This window comes from Quercus robur, chromosome 5 (genome assembly GCF_932294415.1).
Source record: "Quercus robur chromosome 5, dhQueRobu3.1, whole genome shotgun sequence".
Classification (NCBI taxonomy): domain Eukaryota; kingdom Viridiplantae; phylum Streptophyta; class Magnoliopsida; order Fagales; family Fagaceae; genus Quercus; species Quercus robur.
This window is the reverse complement of record NC_065538.1, coordinates 84,250,098-84,261,394: the sequence shown is the minus strand read 5'-3', so window position 1 is coordinate 84,261,394 and position 11,297 is coordinate 84,250,098. Positions and strand designations below refer to the sequence as shown.

At 34.7% G+C, this 11,297-nt stretch overlaps 2 protein-coding genes across 2 annotated transcripts; both read left to right on the top strand.

The window, feature by feature from the left end:
• LOC126727468 (putative glucose-6-phosphate 1-epimerase) lies at positions 1–8,019 on the top strand. Its single transcript, XM_050433144.1, has 9 exons — positions 1–303; positions 1,509–1,583; positions 2,827–2,883; positions 2,973–3,133; positions 3,704–3,844; positions 5,082–5,184; positions 5,310–5,409; positions 6,595–6,841; positions 7,581–8,019. Exons 1-8 carry the CDS (start codon positions 196–198, stop codon positions 6,807–6,809), a joined length of 960 nt encoding a protein of 319 aa, XP_050289101.1. The 5' UTR covers positions 1–195; the 3' UTR covers positions 6,810–6,841; positions 7,581–8,019.
• A 1,334-nt stretch (positions 8,020–9,353) lies between these two features.
• Positions 9,354–10,942, top strand: LOC126727467 (mitogen-activated protein kinase kinase kinase 20-like). Its single transcript, XM_050433143.1, has one exon. The coding sequence runs from the start codon at positions 9,677–9,679 to the stop codon at positions 10,832–10,834; it is 1,158 nt and encodes a 385-aa protein (XP_050289100.1). The 5' UTR covers positions 9,354–9,676; the 3' UTR covers positions 10,835–10,942.
• The last annotated feature ends 355 nt before the right edge of the window (positions 10,943–11,297 follow it).

The window sequence follows — 11,297 nt, the reverse complement described above, 5'->3', positions numbered from 1 at the left end:
TTTTCTCTCTCCGAGTCCCCATCTCCTATATATAGAAGATAACCATATCAAAATTTTCCCGTTCCCGATCCACGAAGAAAATCGAAGCCAAAAGCCAAAAACCAAGAGCTTCCAAAAAACTATTCCACGAACAGAAAAAAAGAAGAAGAGAGAAAGCGAAAGCGAGAGAGAGAGAGAGAGAGAGGGACAGAGAAGATGACAAATACGTCGTCGTCTGGAGAAATGGTGTACGTGGAGCACAAAAAGGACATCAATGGCTTCCATAAGGTCATTCTCCGCGAGGTTCGCGGTTGCTCCGCTGAGGTACGTTGCGATCCTCGCTGTTGTTTTTCTTCTGTAAATCTTTCGCTCTGATTGTTTTTGTTACTGTTAAATCTATCAATGCGTTATGAATCTTCGTTTATTCAATGATCTTCGATGAGTTTTCGCCTAAATTTTGCCAAATTGTGAACCGAAATTTCGGTTGATTAATGCAATGGTCCACAATTTACATAGATGAGAAAACTTGGCTATATCTTGAAACGAAGTCTCTATGTTTCTGCAAGAAAACGAAGAGATTAGGATGTAAATTGCTGTTATCTTGGTTCTTGGATTATATTTTTGTCTAACTGAAAACAAAATTCTAAACCTTTATCGTTTAGAAACTTTGTTTTGTGTGTGTAATGCTGCCAAATCTTTCTTTGTTTTGTGTGTGTAACGTTTTTATGTATATATATAGTTTCCTTGTGTTTGGTTGATGGCGGTTTATGATATGCGCGATCAACAATCTTGAAGCGAAGTTTTTATGTGAAAGGTTTTGACGTTTTGCTCTCTATGTTTCTGCAAGAAAACAGAGAGATTATATTTTGATGAAATGAAAATTTTCGAAAAAAAGAAGAAAAAAATTGACTAAATCGAAACCAAAATCTTAAATCTTGATTATTATGTCATTAGTATTACTGCCTTGATAAAGATTTCATGTGTATGTGAGGACTTGATGGAGATGGTGAGTTAAATGGGATGATTTAATCTTTGTGAGATAAATACATGTGTCTCATATGGCCAAGGACTTTGAGGGTTGTTATGGTTGTCTCTATTAACAAGAGAATATACTTTTTTTTTTAATGTTCATGAGTAGTTTATAAAACTGTGGAACCGTATTTAAATGCTTGTGTAACTTTCTTGGGTAATATTCATTAGCAAATATTGTGTTTTATCTGTAACATTTTTGGTGAACGTAATTTTTTATCTACTTAGTGTATTCTCTCTCTCATGTGTTCCTTCACTTGCATACTTTCGGGAACTATTTTGTGTGTGTTTCCTTTATGCAATCTACACCTTATGCTTGGAAGTCTAGATATACAAATTTATACTTATATGCACTACCTTACTTTATACAATAGAATTTTTCTGATTTTTGTTTGTTTGTTTGTTTGTTTGTTTGTTTGTTTGTCTTAGTTAATTCGTGCATGCTGTTCATTCAGACCCAACTGCACTTTTTTATGTTTGGAGTTTCCTTTTTGGAGCAGGTGTATTTGTATGGAGCTCAAGTTACATCTTGGAAGAATGAACATGGGGAAGAATTGCTTTTTCTAAGTAGTAAGGTACTGCAATGTGTTATGATTGTTTGTTCAAAAGCTGTTTAACTGGAGATCCTAAACGACATCAAAATCTTCTTTTAATTTGGCTGTACTATGTACTAATAGTAGTTAGAAACTGTTTTTGCAACATAGTTGCTCTTTTATTAGTGCATCGATTTGAGCAAAGTTTTAATGATTAGCTTCAAATATATCAGCAAAAATGTTGCTACCACTTTGGTCTAGTTTTGATGCAGGACCATTGGCACCTTCATAAACTTGCTTCATTATTGAGTCTTGGTATTAGTTTTATTATGTTAGAAAGTTGTGGGTTACTTATAAAAAAAAAAAAAAAGTTGCAGGTTCAGTTTTAATTAAGTTTACTAGAATAAGGGCAATTTGGTACTTTCCATGTTTTCTTGAATGGGTTGTCCTTGGCTGTACCAAAGGTCCATGAGTCTTATTTTTTGTTTTCAATCCTTTTCCTATTTGGTTTAGAAGTTCTAAGTACTTCTTTGCTATTAGTAATCATAGTCTTCCCAGTAATAGGTTATTTAGGTGTCTGAATCCTTCTAGGAAATGATTTAGCAGTAACCTATATAAAGGCTGTTAATAACATTGTTAGTGAGATTGATATTAATGAATTTCTACAACTTATGTTAAAGTTTAAGGGTGTGTTTGCCTTCTCCTATCTGGGAGTGATTGCCTACGAAACAGGGGTTATTGCCTAGTGTTTATTTTTCGTTATTACTATTTACTCTGTTAACACCAAGAATTTTCAAGTTCCAATCTTTTAATTATCTAACCCTTAAACATCAAGCCCTATTCAAGAAGCCTTCAAGATAACAAATATATCTAGACAGTCACAAAAGGAAGTGTGAACTATTATTCAGAAACAGAGGAGGAAGTAATGAGTAAATCAAAACCATTGTCTGTATATGCACAACCAACCCAATTGAACAGAGTATAGTCGAGCAGTTTAATCATGATCCTTCAAGCCTGTAAGTGTTGTGGTTATGGGTTATGGCTTTGTCTCCTTGTTAATTGATATGTATTCTGCATGCTCATCTTTTGAGTGGATAATTAAACACTTAAACTAGTATTTATGATTTTATAAGACATTCAAGCACTTAATATCATTGTGGTGATCATTTATTCCATATTATATTTCAGTCCACCTCTTTGCTTTAAATTCTATTATGCATTAAATCTGCTAAGAGTAAGAGATAGCTGCAGACTCTTTTTTTTAATATCCTTGTGCCTCTTGCAGGCTATTTTTAAACCTCCAAAGGCTATCCGTGGAGGTATTCCAATATGTTTTCCTCAAGTATGTAGTTATCTTCTTCAGCTTATTACTCCCTTATAATTGCTTTCCTTTTTCAAAGGATAATAAACAAGTATCTTCTGCTTATGCAGTTTCGAAATCATGGTTCTCTTGAACAACATGGATTTGCTAGGAATAGGACTTGGACCGTAGATCCTGATCCCCCACCTTTTGCAACAATTAGCCACAATAAGGCTTTCATTGATTTAATCCTTAAGCCCTCTGAAGAAGATGCAAAGATCTGGCCTCACAGGTGCATGACTCTCTTTTTGTAACATGTTTAATTCTTGAAGGTACCATGTAATCACTTACATGGCACTGGGAGAAAGTCTGTTCTCTATGTTCCCCCGCCCCCTCTCTCCCCTTTTATTTTTGGGTGTTTATACAAATGTGAGACTGGGAAGGGGGATGGAATAATTTAGTGAGGTTGAGCAAGAGTTTATGTTGATTACATGTTTAATTCTATTGATGGTATTGTGCAATCACTCTTACAAGGCATTTGGAGCAAGCTATTTCTGCTCCATGCTTACCTCTCTTTTTCTTTTTCTTTTTTTTTTTTTTTTTTCTTTTTTTGTCCTTCTTTAATATAAATGTGGGGTTGGGAAAAGGGAGGGAATAAATTATAGTGAGGTTGAGCAAGAATTTTCTTCTTTATTTGTGTAAAAAACTATTTAGTTTATTAGATTAAAGGTTCTAATTCTTTATGGAGTGTTCTCAGAACTCCTAAAAGTATGTAACTGTGCATTTGAATTCCCTTGGCAATCTGATCTTTCTATTGAATGAAGTATTGAACTAATATATAATACATCACTGTTGTGTGCAGATATGAGTTTCGCCTAAGGATAACTTTGGGACCTGGAGGAGATTTGATGTTGACATCCCGTATTCGCAATACAAATATTGATGGAAAGTCGTTTACATTCACATTTGCCTACCACACATATTTTTCTGTCACAGACATCAGGTTTTATAGTGATGCTAATTCTTGTTTATTTGAGTTATTACATTAAGTAGTTTATGCCTCCACCCCCTGGGTTGGCATGCATTATGCATATTTTGCATTTCTCTCCTGCATCTAGTTTCACTCTCCTGTTTGGTTTTATAAATTCTCATTACCTAGAATTACATTGTGGATTAAGATTTGATGAAATTATCTGGGAGCATCTTTTCTGTGAGCTGAATGTCATGAAATTTGTATATTACACAGAAAAATACGTCCAGCAGAAACCCTTCTTTGTGGTATTATAAAGTTGAATGCATTGCTGTATTTATGTTTAATAAAATCCTATCTATGTAATTTAAGGAATGCTGTGCGCTATTGGTTTCATGCAAAATGTCAATTTGTGGTTTTGAGTGTCATATGCATCCTCTGAAATATTATGAAGTTTGACTGCATTGCAATATTTAATGTTTAGTAATGAATTTATCTATGTAATCTAAGGAATCCTCTGTGCTATTGGTTTCATGCAAAATATTGATTCTGTGGTTTTTTCTTATATTTAAAAAAATAAAAAAATTGATTCTGTGGTTCTGAGCTTTCATATACATCCTATGAATTTTATAGATGTATTAATCTGTGTATTATGCTGAGGATTATTGTTCAATCCTTGTTTATTGGAGAACTAGACTTCACCTTATCAATACTGATACTATGACACATGACTAAGGCACTTCTTTTTATCTGTAAGCAATGGTGCATAGCTGGTATTTTCTGAGATAGACAAATCTAATCCATGCTTCAGATTGTATCTGAATCAATTTGGAACAAATATGGTTTGCATTATTCATGCTAGCTGTGTCTCTCACATGAAGTCTAATTATAAGCTTCTTGCATTCATAATTTTATATCCACTTACATAAAACACCAATTATATTTGTCTCCTCATGATGACAGAACAATTAATGTCTGGAGATGAAACAAAACAATAACGCAGTAGCATTGTCAAATGGCTTCATTTCTGTTTTTTTTTGTTTAACTACTTGCAGAATGGCTTTTCTTCTTTGAGATATATTCATTATGGATTTTGATATACATGCTTTATTAGAATACAAAATGTTTTCAGAAGCAAGTTTTGTTTGATTCATTATATACCACTGTAGATCAGCTGTTAATTACTTGCTAAATTGATGCACTAAAAAGAGTTCAGAACAATGTGCATTTCGTATTGTTTGTGAATTAACTCTCATGTTCTTCTGTTTAGTGAAGTGCGGGTAGAAGGACTAGAGACCCTTGATTATTTGGATAACCTGAAGAAGAGAGAGCGAGTTACAGAACAAGGGGATGCAATAACGTTTGAATCAGAAGTTAGTACTTTTTGAATGGAAATGCTTTGGATTGTTCACTTTCGTTTTGTTCAAATATATATTAGTTGCTCCTTCAATTGCTTATTTTATTTATTATTATTGTTATTTATTATTTTATGATAAAGGTGGACAAAACATATCTCAGTACACCAACAAAAATTGCTATTATTGACCATGAAAGGAAGAGAACATTTGTATTGCGAAAAGATGGACTTCCAGATGCTGGTGAGTTGAGTCCCATCCACATGTTTCCTTACACTATTTTTGGAAGTTTATGAAGAACAGAATAGAATGGAATGGATAGATCATAAAGGAATGGAATGTAATGGAAAGGAATATGGTTGTATCTTTTCTAGTGCGTTTGGTAGTTTGTAAAAGAAGGAATGGAAAGGAAATAAATATTAAGTTTGCTAGCATACCCTTCACCATTTATATGTATTTTTTTCAAAATAGAACTAAAACATATTTCATCGTCACTTATTTGTTGGGGGGGGGGGGGGGGTGGGAATGCAATGAAATGTACATTCCCTTGTAGCAATTCCATTCCTTCTTACTTGACCCCAAACAAGATAGGTATGCCTTAAGATCCTTTCTACTCCCCACCCACAATTTCCCATCTCCCAAATGGGCTGTTAGGCTTTGAGTTTGCCATTTTTCCTATGATAACATAATATAGAGAGTATATAGTTAGGGGTGGGCAGATCATGAAAAATAGACTAGCTATCAGTACGAACTTTTTATGTATACCTCCAAGCTACTGTTCTGAAATTATGAGCCAGCTGTGGTTGGTAGGCATGTTTTCTTACTGTTAGGATACCTATTTATGATATATATTTTTTTTTAAACTGATAAATCTTAGAGTTGACCTACTACTGCTTCATTTAACTGCAGAAGATCTAAGTTTGGATCTGTAATGCTGTATTTTTATTCCGCTCAGGCTGTGTCTTATGATATAGAACCTCAAGCATTTAGAATGAGGAAAATGGCTTTAATCTCTGTTATATGGTTGAGCTGCCTCATCCATCTCCCCCATCACCCCTTCTCTCTCTCTCTCTCTCCTTAAAAAAAGAGATAAAGAAAGTCCCACGTGAAAATGGAGATTTTCCACTAATAAGCACACAGGATAATAGATAAACATAGTAGGCTTCTAGCTAAAAATATTGCATTTGTTATAATGCCTTTTGGAAGTGCTGCATGACCAGATTCTGTGTGCAAATTAGATAGCTTTCTTGTTTGCTATCTAATCCTCACCTTTTTTACTTGGAAAAATGGGTGAAGTCCTATCGATGACGATGGATGAGTTCATCCAACCACTAACTTACAATCAAGTTAGCTACAGCTAGTCTTGAAGGAAGCAAATGTAAAAGGCATTGATTTTAGTGTCATTAACATAATCCTTTTCTTCTGCAGTGGTTTGGAATCCATGGGATAAGAAAGCAAAGGCAATTCCTGATTTTGGGGATGATGAGTACAAGCATATGCTGTGTGTTGAAGCTGCTTGTGTGGAAACGCCCATTACATTGAAACCAGGTGAAGAATGGAAAGGAAGGCAGGAACTATCTGCCGTTCCTTCCAGTTATTGTAGCGGACAACTTGACCCACAAGTGGTACTCCAAAGCGGTTAAAGTTCAACTGTCTGGGTGCATATCTTGTACAGGTACTTTACCAATTGGAACAATCAGTACCTGCAATTTTAATTACAAGCATTCATGGTCTTAAAATTAGAACATGTTCATGTATGAGTTTCCCTGAGTAGCTGGGGATGTGTTGTGCAAGTTCTGCATTACAGTCTTTTAGTTTCCACTTGCTTGCTTTCATGTTGAGGATTATGCATAGTCTATATCATAGACTTTTACGAGAGGTACTACATGTGTCCATCCACTTCACATAAAAGAGTTCTAGGTCATGAAGCATTGATTTGAAACATCAACTCCCTTATATTTGGAGCATTGTACGAGTCAGTAATAGAATGGGGTAGTTACATACTTACATTTGACTATTGTGATAGCTTGATTTGGTCCTGAGTTTTGGATATATAATTTCTACTTCAGTGCTTTTCCCAGGTGGATGAATTCAGAGCCTTCCTTAATGTGTTGGGTTGAGTTTAGTGTTTGCGTATTTCTGGGCATTTATGGTCCACCCAAATGACAAACCTAGGCTTCTTATTTATGGACAGAGACCTTTTATTTATTTGCTAGTTTATTTTCATGTAGGTTTCTGATCTATTATATTTTTTGTCATGCCCTAATGATATAGGTGTTCATCCAAATGCACAATTTGGAAACATGAATTGGATTTTGTATCTTTCTCAAATTAACCATACTTATTTGGTATCAAATGTTGCATTTGAATTTCTTTTGCTCCATCAAGTGTGCTAATTGTAACTATAACTGCAGGGCTCTATTGCAGTCTAGATTTGGTGTTGTCAGTGAATTCTTGCCAGAATATTTTTTGTTGGAGGGCAGAATCATCATTACCAGAATTGTCTATATAATGTCATTGAAGCTTTATTTGGTTAAAGAAAAAGGAACACAGAAGGCAGTTTCAAAAAAGAGTTGCTTTAACAATTGTATATTACTAGATTTCTACCGAAAAAAAAGTGGAAGAGAAGAAAGATGACATATCTAGGCTTCTCATTTGTTTGGTTTTTGTTCCTCCACCCACTTCATCTTCTTTTGTAGACATGTATTTATTATTTGTATGGAAGATCATTAGTTTTTGTTGCATGAGACATCTCTTGCATTCATGACTTGTTTGGGACACCATTGTTTACTAAGTACCCCAATGAATGGATTACTTTGAAGTATTTAAATGCTTAATAGTTTTTGTAATGAATGCCTGAATGGTACGTATTTGTTTGATGAATATGACTTTTGAGTTGGTACTGTATTTCATGCATACTTTTCTTAGAATTGCTTCGTTAATATAATCTGTTACCTACTTTTCAAAAAGTGATTATAAGTCACCATCTTTTCAAAAAAAAAAAAAAAAAAGATTATAAGTCACCATAATAATGGTTATATACAATTCTTCATACTAAGCATGTTTCCGCATGCACACGCAAGGTACAGAACACTTAAAACTTTGGCTAAAATGCACTTTACTCTTTACGTCTTTAACTTTGAGGTCGCTTTTAAACTTGGTCCCGCTTTTAAAACTTGCATTATACTCTCGAGTCTCGACTATTAAGTTTTAACGTGTTGTCAGTGTGCCTCTTCTGACATGCTACTTTAAATTCTTGTCCTTGATTAGTTCAGAAGTTCCATGGAAAAATAATGGTTTACTTAGAATATTTCTTGTTCATCATTGGTTAGTTCATGGTTATACTAAACTCCAATTACTTATCGTATGATATGATGGTGCAGTAAAAGAGGCCTAAATTCATAAACATAGTGGTTCGGCTTGTAATTAAACATGGAAAATTGGTTGGGGTCGGGGGGGTTTGGATTCAATCCAATTGGGTATGAGTAAGACCAAATTTGGATAAAAAACGAGCTGGACTAAAAAAAAAAATATATATATATATATATAGTACACAATTTTTAATTTTATAATCCACTCTAATAAATCACAAAAGAATAAAAGAAAAAACTGAAAAGTGTTACATGCACAACACTTTCATAACAAATTCTATGAGGTAAGTTGTTATTAGTTTAATTTAAAAAAAAAAAAAACAAACACACACACAGAGAAGAGGTAAAAAAATACCCATCAGTAACAACTATTAATAACCTATCACTTATGATTTGTTATTATTGTGAAAATGTTGTGGACATAACATTTATTTAAAACCAAATTTCAAGTTCAAGTGCACATATTATTTTATTTAAAATATGAATTAAAGTTAACATAATGATAACTAACATTTCAAATTTTAGGCAGTATTTGTTTAGTTAAAGTAATTTAAGAAGTTAAAAAAGAGTTTTAAACAAAATAATGTTACAGAGGAACTAACACTAGAAATATAATTATACAAATTTTATTAAAAAAACTGTCATAGTTTGTTTGAGAGATATGTTCCAACTTCTAACCTCATTATTGTTAGTATTGTTTATTACACACATACGGTTTTACACCCCTCCAAAAACAACTGAAATTTTGATGGGTCTTTGAAATACTTTAATAAAATTGTTTGTGAGAAATCCTCACCGGTACTTGAAATGGTTTGTTTGGGTTTGCAACTTGCAATGCACCAATAGTAAAACGAATTAGATCCCAATTTTCAACTCTATATCTCAGTTCTCGAAAACTGGAAACAACAACATTAACATATTACCGTTAAAACGCGTCAGTTTTGATAGTAGAGATACGTAACAGGTAACACTTTTGTTGTGCCGCCTTAGGTACAACAGTTATGAACTGAGACCCTATCAAATCTTCCATATAAAAACCACAAAACCCTACATCTTTTCTTTACCCTAGTTCTTGAAATGTAATGTGTTTTTTCTGAGAACAAACACACAAAATCTTTCTTTCTTGCCATCCAAGAAACATGAGGAAAACAGAGTCAGAGGCAAGCTTGTATGGCAATGGAGAAACCTGGGTCAGAGGCCCATTGCTGGGCAAAGGAGGTTTTGGGTCTGTATTTCTCGCCAATTCCAAGAAACCCAAATCACGCTTTCACTGTTACCCTTCAACCATGGCTGTCAAATCCGCTGAATTTTCTCTTTCCGCTTCGCTTCAAAAGGAAAAAGAGGTTCACAACAACGTTCAGGGCTCCCCTTTTGTTATTCACTGCTTTGGCGAAGAAATCACTACCCAACAAAACGGTGAGAATATGGTTTACAACTTGTTGCTTGAGTACGCTTCTGGAGGAACCTTAAGCGATTTGATCAAGAATTCTGGTGGGTCTGGATTGCCTGAGTCCGATGTTAAAAGGTACACAAAATCGATGTTAAAAGGGCTCAGTCATGTTCATGATTGTGGTTATGTACACTGCGATTTGAAGCCTGAGAACGTGTTGCTTGTGAGCAGTACTAGTGAAAATTTTGTGGCAAAGATAGGGGATTTAGGGTTGGCTAAGAGGTCAGGGCAGAGGAAGAAGGGGAGGTTGGATTACTTGAGGGGAACGGCATTGTATATGGCTCCAGAAACTGTGATTGAGAATGTGCAAGACATGAAATCTGATATTTGGGCTTTAGGGTGTGTGGTGTGTGAAATGCTTACAGGGAAATCTCCTTGGGATAAGGAGGAAGAGTTGGATACAGAGGAACTTTTGAATCTAATTGGTGATGAGCGGGAATTGCCTAAAATTCCAAGTGGGATTTCAAGGGAGGCGAGGGATTTTTTGAAGGCTTGTCTTGTGAGGAAGCCCATGTTCAGGTTCACGGCTGAGATGTTGATGGATCATCCCTTTCTGGCCGATGTGGATGACGCTGAACCACCTGCTGTTGTTCCTAGTCCTACCTGGACTGAGGCTAACTTTCAGCTTAGTGGTTCTTCATTTTCAGACGATGATGATTTGATCACTTGTTCGTGTTCAGAGGACGAGGAAGATTTTGGAGTAGGATTAGTTGTGATCTCAGATGACGAAACGTCTGTTGTAGGTCAGAAAAGGAAGCGGGTTGCATTTGATGATGACTATAAATTTAGGACAGCAGCACAGGCTAATTTGAAGTTTCCTGCGTCATTCGTACCAGTTGGAGCTTAATTGTATATTGTTACAGATTTTGATAGATTTAGAGTAGAATAGTCCTTATATGCTATAGGAAGTAAGCGCATTCAATTGTACTTATTCATGATATATAATTCAATACATCAGCATCCAATTTTCCAAGTCGGATTTTTTTTTCCCTTAACTATGCATGTTTTGTTTCATTTTTTATTTTGTGGTGTTTGACTCCTGATAGTAAAGAGGATTTGTATATTTAGCTAATTATACCTAATTTTGGATAGCAACAATTCCAACAACTGCAAATTGTATGTGCTGTCTTGGATGATTTAGCAATTAAGATCTCTGCTGTGAGTTACTGTTTGCTAAATTAGGAGCTTCCAAATAAGTTTAGGAAAAGGAAAGGAAAAAACACAAGAGAGAGAGGGAGTATTAGAGGGAACTATTTTCTTATTCTTAAGGGTCCTGTTTTTAAACTAGGCAATTGTGGCAATCAGTCTCA